The following is a 27747-nucleotide window of genomic DNA, read 5'->3' as shown; positions in this document are numbered from 1 at the left end:
AATCTACGCTTAGGTTATCGGTGCAGCGTCAGTACTATGAGTAGGGACGGGTCATGATCGCTAGCTTCAGAGCTGTACGAGTGGGTAAATATGGATCGAGAAGCGATCGGCGTGAGAGTGGACATGGACGAAAAATAGAGTGCTGGGGGTGTTTCGAGCGGTGGGCGCAGTTGCAGTTGTCGCTCGCAGTGTCGGAGCGAGAGGCGTGAGGGGAGGAGTGCGGGGTGTGTGAGGTGAGGTTTGCAGAGTGCAGAGTGCAGTGCGGAGGATGCGGCATGTGGGCCGCGAGCCTTTGCGGCCCACCGTCGCTCCAGCTGTACGTCCGCTCCGACTCCGACTGCGACTTCGACTGCGACTCCTCAGCGGCCGACCTGAACGCTGACACCCTCGCACTCTCGTCAGCGTCAACGCGTCGCACTTGATCGCTCCGACGACCGACAACCGACGACACACCTTTCAACCGGACACAACATCGACAGGTATCATCTCTCTCTCTCTCTCTCTCTCTCACACACTCTCTCTCACACTGTCTCACTCTCCCTCTATCCACATAACCCCAAACCTCCACTCGTCTCCTCTGCAGCTTCACATATTCCACACTTTACTTGTTTGACACATGTCTTTCAAACTGACAGTTGTTCAATATGTTGTCCTTTCGTCGTTTTGGCCCTAATACGTTTTTCCGACCGTCTATGTATATTCAACGACTATTGTTTTTATGACGACATTTTCAATATTCCATCGTTTTCTTGTTTTTATCTTCAATCTCCACGGTTGTTTATAATCGCGATCCTCGCTCGCAGTGCTATTCACTTTCTGAAAATGTTGCGCAATCTAAAATGTGTGGGTTTGTTAATAAACGTATATCCAGAAAGCCTCCTTGTGTTATTAAACAAATTTTGTTACTTTAAATACACCTCACATGTATGGCATGTTCATTTTTTTTTTTACTTCACAAGCGAATTATATATATATATATATATATATATATATATATATATATATATATATATATATATATATATATATATATATATATATATATATTGTGTGCTTATATTTAATCAGTCGGATAACTTTGCTCAATTTGGTTGTGAATATTTAGTCAGCGAGTTATTTTAATTTACTATTTGTCAAAAATATGTCAGAAGCAGAAAAACAAGAAAAACAATTTCTGTTGAAAGCCCACCCCACGTTGAAAATTTCCAACCAGAATTATTTTGAAATCCAATAGAAAGCAGGTGTAAAGATTGTAGCTAATCCAAACAAACCCTAAATAACTACCGACGAGGATTTCGAGTTTTGTAAAGGTGTGTTTAGACTCTCTAATATATCTTGAAACAATTTTAAATAAACAAAATAAGTATTTTTTCAAAACAAGTTCCATCTTCTTCATTGTTGTTAAAATGTAATGCTCACAATCTAAATACCAAGCCACAATCTAAAATACTCGGCAGTTAGGAATTTCCATTGGGAAATTCTGCTATAGTTGTAAATTTAGAAATTCCAGTGTAAACCAGTCTTAATAAACATTGACACGGATTATACGACCCATGTTCAATGCATTTTTTTTTCAATTCTACCTGGAAAGGCTTAGCGAATAGTATTCTTGTTTACTTTGTACATGCTTAAAATACAACGCCTATCGGCGTTTTTCAGGCCTATGGACTTGTTGGCAAAAACACCGATCGGCGTTGGTCAGCATTCAAAGGGTTAATGAAGACTAACCATACTGATGATAAATTCCTTTTAAAAAAAATTAATTACTTATCATTAGAATTTATATGAAAAGTTCTTTATTTTAATTCCTCGCCCTAGTTTATTTTTCATAACTATTTTAAAAATAAATAAATAAAATAAAAAAATAAATCCATTTTTAAATATTCCAAAATTGAATTCCAACGACGATCCTATCTCTATATATCATTAATTTATATTTTGTTTGTGAACTAAAAATAAATAAAACTTTTACTAAATAAAACCAAAAAAAAAAAAAATGATACCAAAATTGAATTCCAACGACGATCCTATCTCTATATATCATTAATTTATATTTTGTTTGTGAACTAAAAATAAATAAAACTTTTACTAAATAAAACCAAAAAAAAAAAAAATGATACCAAAATTGAATTCCAACGACGATCCTATCTCTATATATCATTAATTTATATTTTGTTTGTGAACTAAAAATAAATAAAACTTTTACTAAATAAAACCAAAAAAAAAAAAAAGATACCAAAATTGAATTCCAACTACGATTTTATCTCTAAATATCACTAATATATGTTTTATTTGTAAACCAATTATAATATTTACTCCTTTTTATATAATATTTATATTATTATATTTTTTATACGATATTAAATTTTTTTTTTGCATTCAATATTTTCCATTTATATTATATATGTATACTGTTAAATAAAAAAACAATCATTGATAAAAATATCCATTAATTACATCAATTGTCTAATAATAATAATTTTTTTCCCTGACAATATGAAGAATTGTGCAATTTCTATAATCCATATAAATAACATAATACATAGACAATACAACAGATTAAAATAAATTATATATTTACAGCTTTATCCCCTGGAAAATACAATACCAATTTTTTTTTTAATATTAAATATAATTTTATCCATTTACGTATAATAATATACATAAAATCCGGTGCCACTTTAGTATGCGATCTACCTTCACATTTTTACTTTAATATGCTCACTGTCTCAGTATTCGCGTATGACCGTGATACTGAATAATACCGACCGTAACAACCCAATCTTAAATGAATAGGGCGAGCCCTAACTTAACCTAACCTAACTTGACCCTTAAATAAATAGGTGTTGGCTGCTAAGATTTTTTAAGTTTTATTTCATCAATATTTTCACATAAAAAACATATATATATATTTAAGGGTCAGGTTAGGTTAGGTTAAGCTAGGGTTGGCCCTAATCATTTATGATTAGGTTGTCAGGGTCGGTATTTTCTTCGCTGCTGACGATATTTTGATAGAAATGCTTCGACAACGACTGTGATTCAAAGGTAGATTGCATGATAAGTAGACCGCATACCAAAGTGGCACCTTTATAATCCCTTAGTTTTCGTCTGATAATAAAATAACAATTTTATCATTGATAATAACTTTTCAAACACAACATAACTTCCACTCAAACTTAAACTCAACACCGTTCACGCGTATTAATTTGTCAATTAACGAAATTTCATCACAATCTGACGATATAATCGAATTCATTTCGACAAAAACATTGATTACTAGACTTTGAGGTTGTTTTTGCAGCTAAAACTGTTAATCACCTGTTGCCATTAAATATATTTAAATGAATACTTTCTGCATTACACATCGTATACATTTGTCTGAATATTAATATCCGACGAGCGGCGACGTCTTCTCGATACATATGTATATAAGACTGATAAACTAAAACAAATATAAAAAAGTGATTGACGTCGGTAGCCCTATTCGCATATTGAACGTAATCTGTATAGATTTTTGATGTATATCTTATCATCGGCAATCCCTTCATAGTAATTATTACACTCGAGCACCAATCATCGGCTGGCATATGTTTCGTCCTGAATATTTATATAGTCGAAGGCAAACGACGGCAAAATGAGTATACGAAAGCAGGTTGGTTCGTTTACATACAATAATTTCATTTAACATACGTGTCCGTGAGATTTGTCGATTTATCTGTCTTCGAATCGTACACTAATAATCTAACAATTACAAATATTTTATCAACGCGTTCGTTATCGTAAAAATTTTGTATCATTCTTTAAATATTCTCGAATAACTGTCGTTCTGCTTTTTGCTGAACACCGACTAGAGAATGATCTAATCGTTTATGATTGATTATCGTCGATATTCCGCTATATTAAGGCTGTATGCCGTTTGAATGTGACTCGATTGGCAGTTGTTGGTGTTGAATTTTCAAATTTTGAGGTTTATTTCGATTACGCAATGTTTCTGACGCATATTTCCATTCAAAAATCACGAGATTTGATTGCTGCAGGACGGCATGACGTCTTCTGAACATGCACTTTATTATATAACCTAGTTTTGTTAGCCGCGGCTGAAAGTATCGTGTATATAATACAAGCCGTTGATGGGTACGTTAAATATGGGTCTAAATTTAAAGTGTATACAAGTTACAGGTGTGTGTGTGTGTTTGTTGATAAGGATATTTAGCGAGCTCGTGTAATTTGAATGCGTTTATTTTTAAACTCTGACACGTTTAAAAATAATGTTCGATGTATTTTTAGATGAAAATTTCATATTGAATTTTGTTTTTTGTTGAATATAAAAATTGTAATTGAATAGTTTCCGGTTTCTTAGTTACGTGTTTATTATTGTTTATCGAAATTTATCATGTATAAAATTCCTCTGCCTTGTTTTCAGAAGAAATTGAAGATGGAGCACTCGGATTTGGTGGCCGAGATGACTCAGGTCGAGCGTCTCACCACACAGGAAAGACTGCATTTAGCGAAAAGGTTGTTGTTTGCATTTAATATGATCAAATTGCAGTAATTGGCCTGGTCTATAATATATATATAGTTGCCATCCGTTTGGATCTCAAAGCAAAAAGTAAACGAGAACTATATATTCATCTGAAAGTGATGCTAATTCGTATTTTAGTACAATATGCTTTTGTAAAATATGTATATGGAATAACAAAACGAGCCGGCCGATAAGTATGCCAACTGTCGGTCTATTCCTTGTTTATTCCATTTTATACAGCATTTTGTTTGAATATTCTGATTTATAGTAGTCGGCCACTTGGATTTTGACGCCCAAAGTAACATTTTACTGATATTTTCTATTATCAAAAGTGTGATGTACTTAATATAAGAAGTATTTGTGACGATTGGGTAATGGGGTGATAAATAAAGGCCCAAGTGGCCGATTACTATACAAAGACTATGCCAATTAGACTGAGCAACAAAAAAAATCACGTTTTTTACTTACCGGAGCGGAGACTTATCAATTTTAACTACGTTTGAAGTACTGAATTCGAATACGACGATGATTTTTGCTGTTTTTTTTTCTCGTTTTTGAGATATAAGCGTTTAAAAAATTGTGCAATTTTTGTCGTTTGCAGTCTTTAACTGGTGTTGGAATCAATAGATGTTTTTTCTATGTATTGTGATTTATTTCATTGTTATTAACCAGCAGTGTGTCTTAGTGATTAGCATATTATGCTTTCGAGTAGTGGTCACGGTTCGATTCCCATTAGTAGCTGCTGGCCAGACTTTGGTTTGTGACTACAGATCGATCGTTTTCCTATTAGAGTTTGCCAATTTTTCCGATTTTAATTGAAACGGTTCCTGTAAACTGGCATCTTCTTTCCAATCTCTTTCGCAAATCTTAAGTTATTCAGTGTCTTGAGGTTCTCCAATTTGTATAATAAAATGTTGCAAAATTCCTCCATAGATGATGTTTGTATGAATTCGCATTGCATAAATGTTTTGTGTTGATTGTATTGATCGTATTGCATTTGTATTAGTAAAGGCGAGTGTATGTTCGATTGGATTAAAAATAAAATAAAATACTTATTATTAATTATCTAGCTAATTTTAATAGTTTTAAATATATATATATATTTTTTTTACACATTTTTTCCTGTATGATATAAATAAAATACTGAGATAAAAAAACAAGTCTTCGTAAACGTAGTGGAATATAAAACAGTAGTGAAATATAAATTAATGCATAATAACACGGTAAAAAAATATATTTTTGACTTTTAAAATTCGAATAGTATTTGGAACCAATAAAAAATCACTATCAATAGAAACAACATGTGACTTGATTCCAATACTCACTTTTGGCACAGCAATACTAGATTTCAAATAAAAGTTGCGCATTTTTAAACGCTCATATCTCATCGACGAGAAGAAACCAACAAAAATCGTTGTCACATTCGAATTGAATGGGTCAAACTTTGTTCGAATTAATTGTTACCGGTCTGCTCCCTCCTTTTTTTCGTCTCATTTCATATGGTTATCTGTTTCAGACGGCGATATCAACAACTCAAGACGTGGAATCAACGCGAAAGAGAATGGAATCGCTCAAAAACCAATACGGCGAAGAAAGGCAGCATCGCGCCGGCGTCCACGGAAAAGCCCAGAAACAAGCGAAATATATTTTTTAGCGATAGTGTGATGCTATTAGAGGCAGCTGCCAGGAATGATATTGAAGAAGGTTAATAATAATTTATTTTATATTATATACTTATGCATATATGTATATATATATATATCGGTATTGATTGTTTTAACTTATGTTGTTGTTTTAGTTCGGAATTTATTATCACGTGGGGTAACACCTGATGCGACCAACGAGGACGGTCTCACTGCATTACATCAATGCTGCATCGACAATAACGAAGATATGCTGCGCCTATTATTAGAAAAAGTATTGAAAATTTACTAATAATTACTTGAACGGGTGCTACTTTAGCATGGGATCTACCTTTGAATCGCAGTCGACTATTTTTTTTTTATTTGTATCGTAGCAACCATCTGTTTATTATAATTTATGTCTTTTGCTGCCGCCCCATTATGATGTCGAAGCATTTCTATCAAAATATCGTCAGCAGTGAAGAAAATGCCGACTCTAAATGAATAACCGTAACTTAACCTAATCTAACCTGATCCTTAGATACATAGGTGTTGGCTAAGATATGTTTTTTCATCGATATTTTCACAAAAAAAAAACATATCTTAGCAGCCAACACCTATCTATTCAACCGTTTGCCCGCGGCAATAAATATAGCGAACAAGCCCTGTACGTGGCACCTTTTTCGCGAATTTGGCAATCGAGCTTTCGACCTTAAATACAGATTTTAATATTTGCTCAAGTAACCGGATATGTTAATTAACACATAAAGTATTATTTTAAACAATAAAATACACAATATATCTCGTAGTTTGGAATTAATTGTCAAATAATCATTCTTCATAATTGTATGAACATGTGACGTCACATAAACAAGGTTTCAGTATTGTTCCACAAAAAACTAATTTTTGACTGGTATATATTCACTTTAAGCAAATTGAATAGATGGCATTCAACTCTCAGTAATATATTCAACCAATTTTGATCCTTAAAACAGTTGAAATAGGCGCATATAAGGCTCAAAATCCTGTGCAAAGTTCAGAAATTCTATGGAAGACAGCCGCGCTATAGACTTGTCGCCCAAAGCTTCCATAGAAGACGGCCGCGGGCAAATGGTTAAGGGTCAGGTTAAGTTAGGGTTGGCCCTATTCATTTAGGATTAGGTTGTTGGGGTCGGTATTGTATTCAGTCACACTCGAGAACTGAGACAGTGAGACCGCATATTAAACGTGAAGGTAGATCGCATACTAAAGTAGATATGTGAAGGTGGAAAGGTGGACACCCTTTAATGTATAAATGCGAGTTTTGACACGGAGACGTTTCATTCCAGGGTGCAAATGTAAACGCCGAGGATTCGGAGAGGTGGACTCCGCTGCACGCTGCGGCAACTTGCGGACATTTACAACTAGTGCGATTGTTGATTCAACACGGTGCCAATTTGCTAGCGGTCAACGCCGACGGTGATTTTGACGACGAGACGTAAATGTATCGCGACGGGTGTGCGTGAACGATTTGTCATGGTCTTTTATTTTTCAGGTAATATGCCTTATGATATTTGCGAAGACGAGTCGTCTCTGGATTGTATAGAGGGGGAGATGGCGGCGAGGGGTATTACGCAACGTCTGATAGACAACACACGTGCCAGCACGGAACGGCAGATGTTGCGGGATCTGAAGAATTTGGCAGCGGTGACCGGAGACCTCGAATATACGGACCATCAGGGCGCAACACCGGTGAGGCAGAATTTTCACAAAATTTTTGTGCTTCAATGCAAAAAGTTGACCATGTTGGTGGTGGACGGGTTCTATAAGCTTGTGTTGCGCAGGAAAAAGATCAAACCGTCTGTAAAGCTAACTTCCGGCGCTGGTATTTTGAGAATAAGACTCGCTTGAATATGATGTTTTCTGACACACATGTGTTCCCGTTTTTGCATATTGCATACTGGGTGTGTAAAAAGTCTGCTTTTTAAATGTCAATTGTACGATGTAAAGCATGTAATGATGCCCAACCCCACCCACCCCCCCCCCGTCCTTTTTTGCTTAACCGGTTTTTTTACTTATAAAAATAATTCTGCTTGTAACTAATTCTAATGTATATTTGTAAATTATAATTTTAAGGGGAATGTACATACATAGGAATGCTGAGAGATTATTAATTCACAAGTATTTTGTGAGTTCTTTAAATGTTTATAATCCATTTAGTGAATATGCGTTTAGTTTTATTATAATAATATATGTACATATAATGTATTTTCTTACAATGAAACATATTTATATAAATTCGATAACTTGGCAAGTTATTCGTAATGAAATGCTCAAATATGTAATTTAATTTTGGAGCAGATTATTTTCGTTGGTTTATTATGGAAATGTGATAATTGTTAAAAATAAAAGAGTTCTGTTGAACATTTTATTGATAATATTTTATATATCGTTTTTGATTTTGAAAATATAGGCGAAGAATCTGATGATTGATGAATCTCCGCCAATTTTTCTCACGTGATTTTATTTATTTAGATGTGAATTTAATATTAAAGATCGTAGCCCGAGCACGGCTGGTAGTAATCGACGTTAAAAAAGTGTTGCAGACTTTTTTTACACCCGGTATGTATTTTTTTAATACGTGTTTTTCGTAAGCTTTATGTTTGTTGTTGAACTATATAGTTTTAACAATAATAATAACGACAAGTGTTTTATGTTTATTATTATGTTACAGATATATTTGTGAATGGAAAGACAATAATTTTTCTTCTCCAATGTTTAAACTTTTTATATGTGTATACCTCTATATATTTATTATATATATATATATATACCTCGTTCAATATTTTGTATTTGTAAATTTTTTTGTATTTACATGTTAATGCCTCCATGTAAGTTAAACTTGTTCTTCTGCTTATATTTTCTGATATAATAAATATTTCCACTTACACCTTTTTCTTATTGCTTATTTCGAACTCTTCAGTCTTATTCATTCTTCATTAAGACCTGTCATGACTAATTGTTTTATTATGTTTATTTTTATTTCTTTCAAATATAATACATACAAATCAATGTTCTTATTATATACTGACATTTTACATTAGGAAAAATAAAAGAATACTTTCACTAACACAGTTATGGTAATTGTATAATAAGTTAAATAATATTTACTATTGTTGTATTCATTGTATCCGAATGTTAAACTAGTTGTTTTGGTATATTTTATTGATAATGGTGGTGGTTATATACTTGCTAGTTTACATATTTTTTTATAATCTCACCATAATTGTTGAATTTAAATTTATAGTTACACATAGCGGCAGCGAATGGATACTTAAAGGTAGTGGAGTTCCTACTGGACAATCACGTATCGACTGATGTTAAAGATCACGATCTTTGGCAGCCCGTTCACGCAGCAGCATGCTGGGGACATGTAAGCTTTCCTTTTATTTAAATATATGCATATGCATGGTTTTTTTTTATATAATTTGGGGCACCCTCGTTAAAATTACTAGCAGTTTTTTAAACAATTTAACAGTTTTGAATGGCATGGAATTTTTTTCTCATTACTCGGAAGTCTTGTTCCATTGTGAAAATAACCTTCACTGAAAGTTTCAATCCGGTAATACTTTTTACGACTTTCGAACGGAAGCCGTTTGATTTGGCGACCAGTATTAGTACAAAAGATACGTTTGCACTGTTCCGTTTATTCGAATCCGATTAACCAGACGTGTCGACGCTTACAAAATTGTGACTAAAACTATTAATGCATGTGTTTGGGTGTTTTGTTTTTATGCTTTTGCAGTTGGAAGTGCTAGAAACGCTCGTGCACAACGGTGCTGATTTGAATGCGAAAAACAAGCACGACGAGACGCCGGCAGGTATATTCAGCCATTCAAGCATATAGTCAAGTCGACAGATTTGTTCACTTTTTGTACAAAGATTGAAAACGTGGTTGTTTGTCGCACGCACAGATATTTGCGAAGATCTTGAGATGCGCGCCCGCATCGCTCAGCTGGTCACCGAGAGGGAGGCCCGCGCTCGCGTCTCCAACGGAAGCGGGGGCCCCGGCAGCAGGAGGGGCACTGGCGGAGCTCGGCCCTCTTCGTCGAGGGCTCATTCTGTCAGACGCACGTCGTTGAGGGAGCGAGGACTCACGGCCAAACATGATGCTCACGAAGAAGTTAGAATGCGGAATACTTTCACGGGTGCTGCACAGCCAAATACGGTAACTTTTTTGATTATTATTCAAATACTTTGATGATTTATATGTAATAATCGTTTCGTTTCGACATACATATGTACGTCACAACTAAACCACTGCCAAAACGTATATACGAATGCAATAACAAAAGAAAAAACTTCTATATATACTATTTACTACCAATGTTTCCTCTTGGCAGAGAATTTACCGCCATCTATTGAAAATTTATTTAATTAATAAATTTTTCTATTGTTTACTATTGTTTACATTAAACAATTAAATTAAATATATTTAAAAGGTATTTGAAAAAAATTCGACTGCGTTCGATATCGAACGGACACATTTCTTTTAATTTTTTTTTATTTAATAACTTAATATGCCAACACCCATGCGATGATACGTCATCGGTAGAGACACGTATTTTGGGCATCTATTTTTGTCAATTTTAGCATTTTCATTTTGCATTTTAGCGTTTAGGGCATTAAAAATGTTCAATTTTAGCGTCTATTTAGAATCTATTTTTATGAAGAGTTTAATTTTAAATAATAAACAATTCCGATGAATTTTAATTTTAAAGAAGTCTATTAATTAATGTATTTTTCCAAAACTAGTTCCACCTTCTTCATTGTTGTTAAAATGTAATGCTCACAATCTAAATGCCAAGCCACAATCTAAAATACTCGGGAGTTAGGGATTTTCATCGGGAAATTCTGCTATGGTTATAAATTCAGAAATTCCCGTGTAAACCAATCTTTATAAACGTTGACACGGATTACACGACCCATGTTCAATGCATATTTTTTTCCTGTCTCCGTGACGAGCCGGAATGTTAAATTACCGAAAACGCAAATATCGGAAGGCAAAGATCTTAAGTCGAAAGATCAAAAAAAAAAAGGTGCATGGTAAACGGTACATACTCACTTAATTTGCGCGAGCAGGATACAACAGGAACAAGAGGAACAGGCTTTTCCTCCCATATTAATGTGCGCGCACATTAATATGGGATATATTTTTTTTTCAATGCTACCTGGAAATGCTTATCGGGTAGTATTCTTGTTTACTTTGGATGTGCTCAAAATATACCATGGACTCGTTGGCAAAACGCCGATCGGTGTTGGTCAGTATTCAAAAGGGTGAAAGTCTTCTCTTAATGATTGCAAACATTACAAACGGGCTAAAAAAGGTCCTAATGACATCTTTGATATTCTACTACTGTCTGTAAAATAGCAGTTAATTACATTTAGCCAATCCCATGCATTATTTGGTCAGTCCAACTTCTTTTACCAAATCAAAGTTAGTTCAGTTCGTTGGCGACATGATCTTTCCATTATAATTTTGAGGGAATCTTTGCATTTATATACATATGTATAGTATTGGGTAATTCAATTATGTACTTAAAAATAACAAGCTCATTATTCACTTCATAATAGATTACATTTCCGAGATAAGAAATATTTGCTACGTATGATATAAAGTGACACGGCGGGTAAGCAATTATTCATTTGAGATGTGAATTATTTCCTCGCTCGTTTTTGAAGATTTTTATCGCATTTCAAAGTGTATTAATGCGATGACGAAATTACCATTTGCTCAATATCCGCAAATGGGCAGGTATACAGGTATACATGTATACACACCGTAATGAAAAACACCATAAATTGACCACGCTGTTGGTGTTACGCTCTTTAACTGTTTTTAATTAACCACACATTATAATAATATAATAATGGAAATTGTTCTATTGTGCGTATTTTACGAGTTTTATCCGGACCCCCGCGCTTTTAATGTGCATTTAGTAACGACGTGCACCTGAATTAGTCGATTTTTATCTTTTTTTTTTTATTTTATTAGATTTGGGTATTCGCCCAAGTCGGGAGTTTGTGAGTGGAAATGATCATTTGATTGATTTTTCATGATGCTGATTCCGAAGCTGTGGTTTTGCTGTCGAACGATGTTGTGTGAAAATAAGTGAAAACACTTTTCGCATTACGAGTGTGTAAACATTGTAAAATTTAACTTTTTTTACTGCTGCATGCATTATTTTTATTAATACCGTTGCACAAAATGGCTCGACTTTCGTATTTATTACTTTCTAAATATTTTATCCCGCGTAAAACATTCCTGTATTCGTAATACGGGCGTATTCTTTGGATTTAAATTTATCTAGTAACGTGCCGAATATTCCAGCATTGCTATGGCGGCGGGTAGAAGCTGGAAAAGTAAGTAATGACCCTTTTCAGGAAGTTTTCCATTCTACGATCCAAATATTTTAGAGTACTGAAAGATAAGATACTGTAACATACCTAAAAGGAGCCGCTGGTTAAGTGCAATCGGATTGGGCCGAGTGGCATCCCCGCTATTTCCCAGAATCCAGACGAGCGTGAGACGGCGCATCCCTGACACTGTGCGACCGTTATAATTGGTTTCGAGGATTATCTCCAGGCTTTAAGTGCAAGTCGGCCAACAATGAGAGACCCCCGAATGCACTTAGCGGCGGTAACGGCACTTGGTTGCATTTCCGTGGAGTTCTTAGAACTGACAACGCGAAAGCGTGGGACTGCATATCCGAGTACGTGACGAAGATGCCCTCAGCGACCTGTCCTTTATAAGGAGGTACTTAGACCATTTCAAGACATTCTGGACGGAGCACTGCCAGTGCGTGTATCTCCTTAATCATCAATAAATGCTGTGAAACGACTTTGGCCTTTTACTTGGATCCTGAATTTAAAACTGTAAATTTGCGTTTCCAATAAACGAATTTTCATCTTTATATTATACTAGTGTTGTGCCCGATGAAATATCATCGCATGGGTGTTGGCATATTAAGTTATTAAATAAAAAAAAATGAAATGAAATGTGTTGGTCTTGTGTTCGATCCGCAACGCAGTCGTATTTTTTTCAAATACCTTTTAAATATGTTTATTTTAATATTTATATTTAATTGCTTAGTATGAAAAATAAAATGGTAAAAACTACCTTCCTTCCTACATATAAACAATATAAAACACCAATAGAAAAATTAATTAATTAATTAAATCAATTTTCAATAGATGGCGCTAAATGCTCAGGGGCTTAATTTCCTAGAGGAAACATTGGTAGCAAACAGTATATATATAGAAGTTTTTTTGTTGATCTGTTTTTATGTTCGTATTATATTCGTACGTTTTGTTGGCAGTGTTTTAACTGTGACGTACATATGTCGAATCGAAACGACTATTATAGTACGGCGAGCGTTATCGCACACAGACACGAGCGTTATTGCACACAGACACCTAATACATAATTTCGAAAGAGACTTTGTATGTTTGTATCTTTGGTTGGGAACTTCGAAATCAAAACAAAGTTTCTATGACAACAATTCAATTGGTTGAATATTTTATTTTTTTCGATTAAAATACATTTAATAAAAAACAAATGAATATTTACTATTAGATTCGTCATGTTTAAGCTGTTTATTTTACAAATACTGAGCGAAGCCGGGTAAAAAAACTAGTATAATATGTATATAAAAATCAATGTTTGTTTGTCTGTTACATATGCGTTCCTATACCATTCAACCGATTGCGATGATTCTTACAGGAGTTATTGTGTGTATGCCCGCGATGGCTTCCGTAAAAAAAAAACGGAAATGGGAAAAACGGGAATGAGTGGCATTGCAACGCAATAATTTCAAATGTGTTCGCCACCTGGGTTGTTAGGGTAAAATAAACAAACAATTGAATAATTTCAAATGTGTTTGCTGCCTCCATTTTTCCGCTGCTAGGTCATAATACCACGAATTTAACTCGGAAACGGGAATTGCATGCGTTATTGCGGCATTGCAACGCATGCCGGGTTCAGCTCGTACATGCTTTTACTTTTACCTTTTATTAAATATATATACTAATGTATATGTCACAGTGAAATTATATTTCAAGTGAAAATATATTTTCACTGACGTTTCAGTGAAATCTTAACGTTACATTTTCAGGGTTGGTTTTATTCATTTAAGATTAGATTGTTAGGGTTGGTATTGTTTAAGGGTTAGGATAGGCTAGGTTAAGTAAGGGTTCATTTAAGATTGGGTTGTTAGGGTTAAATTTATAAACGTTGTAAATTCATTGTTTAATACATTTTCATTGCTTGAATTGGTGAATATATTTTCACTTAAAATATGCATATGGGTTATAAGATATTAACATCCTATCAATTGACATTTGATGTATCTCACGAGTATAATAGCGTTTTATCACATATCATTTGATTGGAACATGTGATTGGCAATCAGCTGACAATTTGAGTAAAATTAATCGTGTTTTCGAAAGCAACAGTTGACAGCTTCGATTTGAGAAATTTTTCGTCATTATAATTGTGTTTCAATGTCCATATAATACGTTTGTCAAATTTTCATTCTACTTCGATTAACAAATGAAGATGAACTTAATTGCATTCAAAGCGAGATGCTAATCACTCTTCACGGCCGTTAAAAGGGAAGTTGAATTGAAAATTTCTAAAGTCAAGATGAATTGCAAAAACAATTTGCAAGATGATGTTCGAAAATGGGCTCACTTTTGCACAATGAGAGAGCATCTAGGGCGAAACGTTCGGCATGCGATCGAAAGGAATTCGATGAGGGAAAACGCTCGTCAAGATCATCGGCCGTTTCCCTCTCACGAATAAATCAATCATTTATGAAACTCTTCGTCCAATTAATTGGAGAGACACGCGAACGCCATGATTTCCTTCGGCCAAAAAACGATTACATATTCCAAGGCAATTCGCACAATTTTCGCACTACATTAATGATTCTTAACCTGTTTTTTTTTTCCTATAGATTTGTCAGTCAAATGTGTGTAAGCTGCGTACCCCCTTCATAATAAAAGTTACTAAAATATTTCATTTTTACTACAATGCCATAACAAGTTGTCTTATATCGACATTATTGCCTACTGGTGTTTTGCCCGTTGATACACGAATTAAAATATGTAAATACAATGTAAGGTAATGTATAGGTGCGCGCGTACGTATTAATAGAAAAAGTTGTGTGCGCGCATTACACGCTCACCGATCAAACCCGTTCAACCATTCGAAATGATTAATTAACGTGTATGTGTGTACGCTCCCGCGCAGCGTATCTGACGCTGACGTCACCCGTCGTTCGCACTCAAAATCAAGAGCACAAAAGCGGAAGCTTAAAATGCACCCATTGGTCAGAATGACGATACGTTCCTCTAATTGGTCAAAGATTTTAGTCCACGTGGACCACTTCACTCTGATTGGCTGTGCGCCTTGTTCGCATGTATTTATTTTATTAAATATCTCTAGGCACAACATATACTCCTGGTATTATAAAATTTATTTAATTTTTTAAATCTCCATACTTGTCTACACGTCCGCCACAAAAACATCGCGTCCGTTTTTATATATACATATATTACTAGTGTTGTGCCCGTTGATTTCAACGGGTGGTTTCGAAAAGGAATTGAAACACGAATAAACAAAAATAAAGTTAAAGAAATTGAAACGACTGGTTTTAGAAAGAAATTGATGCACGAATTAAAAATTACGAATTACGTTTTGTGCATCGCCGACGCCCCGACGCCTTCGCCCTTGGCGCCCCCGGCGCCTCTGACGCCCCGGGGCCTTCGCCCCCAGCGCCCCCGATGCCTCCGGCGCCAGTTGGTTTATGACGACACGGCTTTGAATACACGTTATTTGAGCTCTAACCATAACTTGAAACGGCAACGGGAACGGAAACGCAACGGGAATGGGAACGGCAATTGCATGCCTTATTCTGGCATTGCAACGCATGCCGGGTTCAGCTAGTATATAAATATAGTGTAATGTAATTTATAGGCGCACGCGCGTATTAATGCGCCGTTCACCCGTTCGAAATGAATGTGTGTGTGTGTGTATGCATGTATAATATGTATGTATGTATGTGTCACCCGTCGCTCGGTCTAACGTCGCACATGCCTGTCGTCGCTCGGCCTGACGTCACATGACGCTCCACACCCCCCCACTTTCCGGCTACCATGCTTCCCCGCGTCTCCTCGACCACTTCACTCTGATTGGCTGTGTGTTGACGGTCTGGCACAAACACACATACCACACACATCGCGTCCGTTTTTATATATATTATTATTATACGTGACCATGTATGTATGTAGGTATACCATATACAAATCTATATATATAAAATTGAATGTCTGTGTGTGTGTCTCGAATAGGCTCCTAAACCACTGAACCGATTACGATTGAACTTTCAGGATTTGTTGTATGCATGTCCGGGAAGATTACTGTGAAAAAAAAACGGGAAAAAACCTCTTAATAATAATATTCGTAATTACGATTTTACTGACGCGAAAGTAAAGCTATCAAGACAATAATCGCGCCACGAATGTACTGACCATTCAGGGCTGTGCCACAAACACACAGCGGATGGCCCACGTCAACAAATATATCTATGCCTATATATATTTAGCCAGCAGTTTGGCTTAGTGGTAGCGTATATATTTAGCACCACTGAGGTCAAAGGTTCGAGTCCTCGCCATCTGCTGGTTAAATTTGGGGGTTTTGTGACTCCAAATCGATCGTTTCTCTATCAGAGTTTGCCAATTTTATCTGATCATTGCTGAAACGGTTCCTGAAAATTGGTATTAGATCTATTCCTGTTGTCACAAAAATCTGCCTGTGTATAATTTGTAATAATTATACACAGTAATCTGAAATCTATAGATATCTCTATAATTTCGTATTTATTATATGTATAAAAATTGTACACAAAAAAAAATCTAAAAATAATCCATAGATGTCTCTATGATTATTATTTCTGATTAATTGTTATATGCTATATATTCTGATTGTATACATATATATTACTGTATTTCTGATTTCTGATTGTTTATGTATTCTGTATTCCGTTAACGTACACCCGTCGCATTGGAGCAAATCTGTAATGACGAGTGTATATTGATTTGTAACAATAAAAATAAAATAAAATTGAATGTCTGTGGAACGGGAACAGGAATTGCACGCGTTATTGTGGCATTGCAACGCATGCCGGATTCAGCTAGTTCAATTATAAATTGAAATCATAATCAGACAATATTGAATATGTAGGTGTGAGCCAAGTAAACGTTTCGAGAGTAAAATTAGATATGTTGATAAACTCTAATGGGAAACGATCGAAAGGTTGAAGCATCAAATTTCAAATGATCACTGTTGGATGACTATACCAGGGCACATGAACAGCTCCTAGCCCAAGTCATTCACAAGATGGTGATTCATTGTTAAATAAGAAATGCATTGTTAAATAAGAAAATGTAATTGTTATTATTTGAAAAACCACCGAGTCACTGTAACAAATTGTATTATTATAATTTATATTAGAATCACTTTGGTCGGTCACAGTCGAGTCGTTTCGGTTGAATGGCGAATGGTCAGGATGCGTTCGATTTTTGGCAACATCGGAAGTGCTATTCTCGTCGTGTGATATTTGCCGTTTTGAGACGCCGATGATGATGATGATGGTGATGATTCGGTCGAATCTGCGGAGATTGGTTTCGATTGAAATCCGTCGTTTGTTACGACACCGACGTGTGTAATATTGTAGTGAATATGTACATATTATTGCGCGTAATATGCACGCCCACGATTATGCAAGTGGTTGTTGCACTCGATGCTCGTTTTATGGATTAGATGGCTCTCTTCCGATTTTTTTATTTTTAATTATTTATGTACGTGCGTTTATGAAAATATTGCCTAGTTATTTTTTATGAGGCTTTGTGCTTTTAGTTTTTGTTGTTGGAAATCTTATTGGCGAATGAATTTCATTATTTTATTTTTACTAGCCTCTTCTTACTTCGCTTTCGATTTTTATTGAATATATTATGTTTCTTAAGTCTGTTTGAGTTGTTTGGAGTGTTTCATTCTGTGAGAATTTTTTTTCAACATTATTTTCATCGAAAAAAGTTGAGAAATGTGTATTTTGAAGAAAATTGGGTATATACGTACATAGTTTACACATGTGATGCGTGCCAAAATGTGGCACGTCAGAGCGTGGCATTTCCGTTTTATTCGATTTATTAAAAAATATGTCAAGTTTTTGTCGTTTAAATTGAGTGATGGCAGATTACCCCAATGCGCCGCCAAATCCAGAAAACAGTCACTTTTTTTTAAATAGTTTTGCACATGTAATAAAACGCCATAACACACCCCCTAAAGTGTTTTCGGTGAATTTTATTCTTGTATTGACGTAGATTTGATAGTGATTGATAACGGTGATTCCCATATTTGAAGAATTGTTGGAGAAACTTAGGAAATAATAAGATTGTACGAATTAGCAATGGCGTGAAGATACGCCCATTCACAGCTGGAGTCTACCTAGGTATGCCGTGCCGTACGATTCTGAGAGATTTCTACCAAGACTTATTTAGTTAACCCTTTGAGTGTTGACGTCTTTTCTGTTGAAAGCCCGTAATGTTTCTCCATTTTCAACTAGAATTACTTTAAAATCCATTAGAAAGCAGGTATAAAAATTATAGCTAATCCAAACGAACCCTAGATCACTACCGCCGAGGATTTCAAGTTTTGAAAAGGTGTGTTTAGACTCAGTTTTAGAAAAGTTGTGTTTCATTTGTAAACATTTCAAAAGAAATGTTTCAGTTTGGTTCATAATTATTATCTCAGCTGTTTATTTGGTGTAAAAATTGTAGCTATTCGAAACAAACCCTAGATAACTACCGCCGAGGATTTCGAGTTTTGTAAAGGTGTGTTTAGACTCTCTAATATATCTTGCAACAATGTAAAATAAACAAAATAAGTCTGTTAATGGATGTGTTTTTCCAAAATACATCTTCTTCATTGTTGTTAAAATGTAACGCTCACAATCTAAATGCCAAGCCACAATCTAAAATACTCAGCATCTAGGGATTTCCATCGGGTAATTTTGCTATGGTTATACATTCAGAAATTCCGGTGTAAACCAGTCTTTATAAACGTTGACAAATGAATGACACGGATTACACGACCCATGTTAAATGCCTTTTTTTAATGCTACCTGGAAAGGTAGTATTCTTGTTTACTTTGTACATGCTCAAAATACAACGCCTATCGGTGTTTTTCAGGCCCGTGGACTTGTTGGTAAAACGCCGATTGGCGTTGGTCAGCATTCAAAGCGTTAACTAATGGCGCGGTGCACGAAAGTTTTTAGAGTATTTCCAAATCGTTTTTATTAAAGTCGGTATTAAGAGTCAAGTGCTGACAATAGATGAATAAGACTTTGTCATGTTTTTATATTAAGTAATTGATAAATTAGGAAATTGGCTGAATTCCCCTCACCCTAAGCATAGTATGTACAAAAGTTTTGCCATGAACAGAGAAATAACAATTTTTGTTTTGATTAAATTCATCGCCTTGAAGTTTCAGATTTGGTTAATTAGACTTGTTATATATGTACATGCATACTAAGTAAGTCTGTCATATAGGCAATGTCATTTTTGGAATCAATCAAGTTAGTTCGTAATGTATCATACATGATTTTTAAAAAACCCCAGCACTGTCTCGAAACAGTTTATAATACCGACCCAAACACCTTTTGACAGCCAAAGAACTTCTGTGTGAAGCAGCAAGCGATCGAATTCCTCGTCATTTTCAATACAAAACCGTCCAAATAATCTCTTCAATTGATTATGATTTTGTTTGTTGCTGGAATCATACAATGTAGTTATTCAATCAGATTATTGGCAACTAAGTGCTCGACACCACTTAAAATATGTCAGAAATCCCCTGTAGCACCCCATCATTGTTGGAGCACCATCTGTAGCAACTGGCAAGATTTATGGGGGGGGGTCTGAAATTGGCGATGCACAGGACGTATCACTTCGTAATTTCGAATTCGTGTATCAATTCCTTTCCGAAACCACTCCTTTCGGAACTACCAACGTTTTACCGAAACCACCCGTTTCGATTTTAATTTCGGCGGTGGGGCGCCCCCTCGGTACGGCAGCTTCGATTACTGTTTCAGTTCCGGATCCCGATTCCTTTTTGTTTCGGATACGGACTCCATTTTCAGTTCCGATTCCCGATTTCTGTTTTAGTTGCACACGTTTTTACATATGATAGGCGCGGCGCGTCAAGGTTGCCTTTTGTACCAACTCTGATGTGCTGCGCTGCGTCGCTGCAGCGCACTGTCGCCTATTATTATTACTTGAGCGCGGATAGAGACTGTGCTTTTTCCAGGAATCGGGGCGGTTTGGCTCTATTTACAAAGCTATATTCCAAAAAAAAAAAGGTTCGGCGAACCTTTAACAATGCATTTACAACAATTGAACAATGAACGGCGCGCTCTGGGTTCGCTCTTTAATTATTACATTTCTCTGTCACTACCACTCTTTAGAGCGGCGTTCTCGAATGTTAGTGATTCATACATACATCACGCGCTCCATGAAGTTGTAATTCACGCCACCAAGTTATACAGCAGCCATATTGTAATTGGAAGATCGAAAAGGGTGTGCGTGACCGTATTTTAAGAATCGTCAAACATCACCGTAGAAAGTTAAGTCAGTCGAATGAAAATGTGATCGTCGGCCATTTTCAGCGCTCAGACTGTGACGAGGCACGTGGAATCTCGCACGGCGCGGTAACGCTCTAAGCGCGCGAGGGCGCCAAAACTTCGCGTTGAGCAATCGTCCATTTTGAAAAGCGCGCACGCACTAGCACGCATTCGCACTCGCGCGCACGCATGCACGCACGTTAACCGACCGTTTCGCCGCGTTCAGTCGACCGTTAGATATACAGCCGCTCGCACGGCTGCTCCGACGTCGTGCAAATGTTACAGTGAACGTTTCGGCGTACATAAATCAACAAAATAAAAAAAATCGGATCAATTTTGTTTTTTCCGCCATTAATATTATCATCGTGTGCACAAGGAAGCGTACTGTTTATTTGGTGTTTTAATTAATTGGATTGTGAATTCGTTAAGTTGTGTCCTTGGAATTCCGCCTTGAATTTTTACAACTTTTTGTAAATATATATGTGAAATATTGTTCTCGAGTTTGGTCAGTTTGCGAACGTTGGTGGTGAAATTAAGTTGTGTTATATTATATGTAATAATAATTGAACTTTATAGTTTTTTTTCATGATGTGAAAAAAAATATTAATTAAGTTGAGTGTTCTTGTGAAAGAGTTGTGCTGAAAATATGGGTTGACATTTTGTGTGTTATTTTACATTTGCTAAATATCATTATAATAGCGTCAAGATGTTTCTCGCAAATGATAATCTGCGTAAAATGAAAAAAAAGGATCCCCCAATCCTCGGATTGAGTTATAGGGTTTGTTTTATGTCTACATATGTATATTTTATTCGCTGATACAACGAAAATCCATTAACTGACTTGAATTGCATTGCACATGAAATTTTTCTTTATCCATTTTCAAATCGTACTCATTTTCTTGTTTATTATATTTTTTATCAAAATTAACATTTTTATAGAAAACTAGCAGTGATACCCGGCTTCGCTCGGTAAATGGAAATTAAATGAAAACCATGAAAAAAATCTTTTTTATTTATTAAATTTATTTTAATCGAAAAAAATTTATATTATTTAACGACTGACCAATCGCAATCGTCTTTGACCAATCCATTCAATCAGAAACGACTTTGACGACAGCCAATCAGACGAAGTTTCGGTTTTATATATTTTTTTATATACCAGTAAGGCCTAACAGGTAAACTCTAATACGCGTTCCTAGCCAATTACAAACATTGCAGCATTTTTTATTAGATACATCGCTGAATTTCGAGATGCTGAAGAACACGGAATTTAACTATTAATTAATTAATGAATTCATTCATAGAGACATCTATGGATTTAGACTTGCGCATACATTTTTACATATTATACATACATCAAATTCAGATATTAGTGATATACATAGTGTGTAGGATGGTTTTTGTCAATTTGATGGAGGAACCGTTTCGACAATGAAATCAGATAAATTGGCAAACTCTGAAACGATTGACTTGGAGTCTCAAACATTCAAGTCTGACCATCAGCATTAAAGATTAGCACGGGATCGAACCCGGTAACCTCTCGGTGCTAAACATAAACGAAACCATCGAGCCATACTGCTGGCTAAGATATAATAACAATATTTTTTTTATTTTATTTTAAAATATTTAGATATTTTACTTAAATAATAATAATATTTTTTTTTATACTTACGTACATATCTACGATAAGTACGTCAATGAAATAAAATCTTAAATTAAATTTTAATAAATAGATAAATTAAATTTAAATAATAATCAATACGGGTATTGGGTTTTTGTTGTATATCAATATGTACGTTACATTCAAAGTAAAAATGTAATTTAATAAAAAATTTAAAAAATAAAATAAACGTCTTACTAAAAACTAAGCAGAAATTGTTTTAAATTAAATTATTTTCCAATAAAGCATCTGTAATACTCATTCAAAAAGCGACATATTATAAAATTTCATCAAAATATGACGATTTTGTTACAAAATAATTGGTTTTCCTTAAAAAAAATTACCTATGTTGCCTTATAAATTAAAAAAAATGTATATATTCAAGTTGATAAGAATTTTGCTCAAGTAATATTTACCTTATTCAAAGGAAAGGAGAGTTAAGATTGCTAATATTGGTCATAAAAGGTTGCAGACAGCTGAGTTAAGTTTGTTTTATATGGCATGCGGCATCTATTCAAACCTAAATTTGATATTTTTGGGCACAAGGTTCGTCTCCACTGCAGAAGAATACATACATACATGTCACGTTTACTTTTAAACAACTTCTATTGTCCTGAGACAATGTATTGTAATGTTTTGGATTCATGAAGGCACAATATCATGAATACAATTCACGAAGGCACAATATCAGTGCTTTCATGAACAAAATTTTAATCAAAATGCATTCAATCAATGTTTTAATTATGTAATTCTCGTTTCAGGGTCTTCCTAATGGTGTCGAGAATCAAATTTCCAATGGGCAGACGTCTCCGCAGAAGCGCTCGTCGAACAGTCCTTCAAACCCGAACGATCCCGGGGAACCCATCGGCCCAACGCCGACCAAACAGCCCGTCCTCAGCCACAACGCGCTCAACGGTGATTCTCAATCGCAAATATCGACGGATAGGGAATCTCAATCTTCGTCGGCTGCCTTCGGAACCTTAGCATATATGAACAATCCTCTTTACGGTGTCAACGCGGCAGCTCAATACCTTCCTAGCGGCGCGAGCACGACCACCAGCACGCCAAACTCCAACGGAAACAGCGTCAGTCCGTCCGGAGATAGTACGTTGCATAAAAACAACTCGTCGCCGACATATCCAAAGTCTTACCCTGAGAATGGAAGTGGTGCCGTATCACCCGTCAACGGAGTACGGAGAGCCCCGGAAGGTCAAGATAATGAATCTTTCATACACGAAGACGACACGGACTCTTCTAAAGGTGCACTCGTGAGCGCTTCTCAACTAGGCCTGCCGACGGAGACCAGCTCGGCCACTCATTACACGTCCGATAAAAATGGCAAGATCAACGTGCACGTAACTGTCATGATTAATACTGGTATGTTACTCGAAAGTAGGGTGAAAACCTTTATATTGGCATTTTCAAATCGGGAGTTTGCACACCGATTATTTAAAGAAAATTAACTATCCATGATCATTGTTTCTTTATTTGTGGCTCATATATATCTATGAACTTTGCTAATATACAAAAATCTGCTGTAAATTTGTATATAAAGCATGTATAGCACATTTAAATACATACGAGCTTTGTACTCAATTGGAGAGGGCTTATTAACCCTTTGAGTGCTGATGTCTTTTCTGATGAAAGCCTGCCACGCTGAAAATTTTGCCAACATTTCCAACCAGAATTATTTAGATATCCGATAGAAAGCAGGTATAAAAATTGTAGCTAATCCAAACAAACCCTAGATAACTACCGCCGAGGATTTCGAGTTTTGTAAAGGTGTGTTTAGACTCTCTAATATATCTTGCAACAATAAAAAATAAACAAAACAAGTCTATTAATGGATGTATTTTTCCAAAATACATCTTCATTGTTGTTAAAATGTAATGCTCACAATCTAAATTCCAAGCCACAATCTGAAATACTCAGCAGTTAGCGATTTCCATCGGGTAATTCTGCTATGGTTATAAATTCAGAAATTCCGGTGTAAACCAGTCTTTATAAACATTCGACACGGATTACACGACCCATGTTCAATGCATTTTTTTTCAATGCTACCTGGAAAGGCTTAGCGGGTGGTATTCTTGTTTACTTTGTACATGCTAAAAATACAACGCCTATCGGCGTTTTTCAGGCCAATGGGCATGTTGGCAAAACGCCGATCGGCGTTGGTTAGCATTCATAGGGTTAAATTGCAAAAAAATTAATATGGAGGCACTGGCGGATCCACGGTGGTGGCACAAGGTCAATGACCACTACCCTAGAGGACTACATAATATTATACATATAAACAATAATTTAAATTCGCATTCGGCGTTTAAAAACGCTTTTTTGGTATAAAAAAAAAAGTAAAATTATTGAATTGAGGGTGTGAGCAGACCACTCTGTCCTTCAGATATAAAATGTTATCATGTGCATAATCCATGATCCTTCGCCTACACTGGGAATTTCCGCCTTATTTTTAGTTGAAATATTGGCTTCACAAATTAATAAGTTAGTAATATAACTGAATATATGTACGTCTTATTTTTGAAAAAAAATATGTGTATTAAAAATTAGAAATAGCCCCCACCCTACAAATTTCCTGGATCCGCCAATGTATAAGGGGTACAATTTATGAAAATGAACTGCCAAGTGCTGCATTAGGATTGGAATTATTTGTATTATGAATTGGATATTGATTTTTGTTTTGTTTTTTTTTTTAGGTACTTTGGCCGATCTGAAGAAGCAGAGGGCGCAAATTAGAAATTCGAGTCCGACCGAGTCTAGTGTGATATCACCGGGGAGTCCTGTCGACTCCTCGACGGCCACACACTCGTCACCGTCGCCCGTGCAAGGAGATGTGCCTCGTTTCAGCGGCAACACCGGTGACGTGGTCGGAGACGCCAGATCGAACAGATGCTGTATAATAATGTAGAATGAGACTTTAAATTTTGTAGAACTTTTTTATTTTATTAAATTATTCCAAGTCGGAAACGATACGATTTACATTCCACTAACAGGTGCTCGATGTAAAGTATGTATGTATATTATGATTATTATTTTTTTTTTTTTTTTGACACTTATTGTGTATTTTTGAATGTGTGACAGCTATTTTGAGAATCTTAAAGATATTTTGATAAATTTTACATTGTATGGCAGCTATGTACTTCATTACCATACAAAATTCACATGTACTTAATTGAATGTTTATCCTATTATAGACATTTTGTGACTTTGGATTTATTCGTGTATATATTGTTCAATTTTACTTAAATCTTTTGCACGCCACTGTCAGATTATTAAGGCAACTTTTTAGGACGCAAACTCGGACTTGGTTCACCACATGTATACTGTTTTGTTTGACTTATACTTTTTATACTACAATTCGATTAGTAAATTTATTAAAAATTACTCTATATTATTGATGGCAGCTATTATATTAATAATACTTTTGAAGCACCATGCTGGAAGTACATTTTGTGAGATATTCTCATTTTTAAAAGCTTTTTATGATGAAAGTTTTCCTATATGGTTTTTATAAAAGAACATCTCTATGTGGATTGTATGGGATTTTCTTTACAATCTTTATTTAGAGTATCGGAAGAACTAACTAGATGTATATTGATCAAAAATTGTTGAAATATACTCTGATATAATACGGTATTCGAATATGAATGTTGAATTCCTATGGACTTTGACGACGAAGAGAACTTTGGTTTGAATTTGGTGAATGGCCAAGTCGAGTTTGAGTCGTCCCGTTTGTTGCTAAAATTGTTACTGATTTTGTGGCGTATAAAAGGTTAAAACATATCTTTGAAATGTGTGTGTTCCAAAAATTGATGATCCTTTCGTATGTTTACATTTTGATGATACGAATACTTGTGCATATTTTATATAATAATAAGTATTCCTAAAGGTTTTATATTGATTTTTGTGTAAATGATGAATAGTCATGTTTGGAAAGTATATATCTTGATATGTATCAAAGTTTCAAGTCCAATATATATATAAAAAAGAGCTTCAATTTATTGAAATATTTAAAATTTGAATGTACATGGGTATTATTTTTTTGTTGTTTTAGTTTTCGCTAGTTATTAAATATTTTTGTGCAAGTTTTTGAATCAATGTTTGTTGGCGGATTATTTGCATCGCGGTTGATTGTATTAACGTACATACCAAGACCTGTGTAGAGTGTTGACAATTTTTTGTTAGGTTAAACATTGCCAAATTGTTAAATAATTTTATATGTATATCTTGATTGTTGTTAGTGCTACTTATTTTCAGTATTACATTTTTCGTAAATTATTTGTATAAAATATGATTAAATCTGCTCAAGCTTATTAAAAAAAAAAATCTTCAGCTCAATCATTATATAACTCTGCTGTTAGCGTACATTTCAACTTTGTCTATTATTATTACTATCGAGGTTTGTCATATTTTGGTTACTGCTTTAATTATCGTATAAATACGTGTATTTTGTGTGTTGTGAAAGAAATGCAATGTATCGGCATTTATTTTTTGCTTTAGCTTATAATATTTATATATGGTTTTTTTTTTTATTTATTACTAATACCACAGTGAAATTTAATCTGATATTTTATTGGAATTTCTGTGGATGAATTGTCTTACGGGACTCAAGAAAAGGAGTGACGTGTGCGTAGGGTGCATTGTGCACTTTATACACTATGACGAGCTTGATGTATATTAAAATTTGTTTAATCCACTTCTAAAAAAGCATTTAAAAATAATGTATCTATGCAAAATGTGATTTTCGTGCCTATTTCTAATTCGGATCGTTATTTTTAAGTTTTTTTTTTTTTTGTAATTTTTATTTGTATAGGTATGCAAATTTTGCCATTTTCTCAGAGTGTGTGGAGTGTTTCTGAATTTTGAACTGCGTAAATAAATTCCTAGTAATCGCAATTTACATCGTTATCTATTGCTGTGTCATTCTCGGATTCCCACATGCGTTTTATCTCCGGTCAAAAGTAGTTGAACTCTTGCGTAATTACAATATACTATATAAGAAAGTCATATATCTGCATGATAAATATTTCAAAGTTTCTTGAATGCTAGAGAATTTATAAAACACTTAATTTTCATATTAACTTTATTAAATTTTCTAAATATTCATACTGCAATAATATATAATATTAAAAAAAAAACGTACTTAATTTTTTTTGTTTTACTTTTCGTTGTAACATATTTCACCTTAGTGTTCAAATGTTATATTGAATTTTG

General features: G+C 34.9%; 1 protein-coding gene across 2 annotated transcripts; it reads left to right on the top strand.

The window, feature by feature from the left end:
• Positions 1 to 136: 136 nt before the first annotated feature.
• On the top strand, positions 137 to 27639 carry MYPT-75D (Myosin phosphatase targeting subunit 75D). Of its 2 annotated transcripts, none has more exons than XM_077429743.1 (11): positions 137 to 479; positions 4424 to 4515; positions 6039 to 6226; positions 6321 to 6439; positions 7473 to 7602; positions 7679 to 7875; positions 9431 to 9556; positions 9929 to 10004; positions 10098 to 10351; positions 23283 to 23898; positions 25230 to 27639. In XM_077429743.1, exons 2-11 carry the CDS (start codon positions 4436 to 4438, stop codon positions 25439 to 25441), a joined length of 1998 nt encoding a protein of 665 aa, XP_077285869.1. In that variant the 5' UTR covers positions 137 to 479; positions 4424 to 4435; the 3' UTR covers positions 25442 to 27639. The 2 variants fall into 2 exon arrangements, with proteins under 2 accessions (XP_077285869.1, XP_077285867.1); XM_077429741.1 differs by lacking the exon at positions 137 to 479 and adding an exon at positions 3547 to 3652.
• Positions 27640 to 27747: the final 108 nt, after the last annotated feature.

The sequence above is a fragment of the Arctopsyche grandis genome, chromosome 4 (genome assembly GCF_051622035.1).
Source record: "Arctopsyche grandis isolate Sample6627 chromosome 4, ASM5162203v2, whole genome shotgun sequence".
Taxonomy (NCBI): Eukaryota; Metazoa; Arthropoda; class Insecta; order Trichoptera; family Hydropsychidae; genus Arctopsyche; species Arctopsyche grandis.
This window is presented reverse-complemented; position numbering and strand designations above follow the sequence as displayed.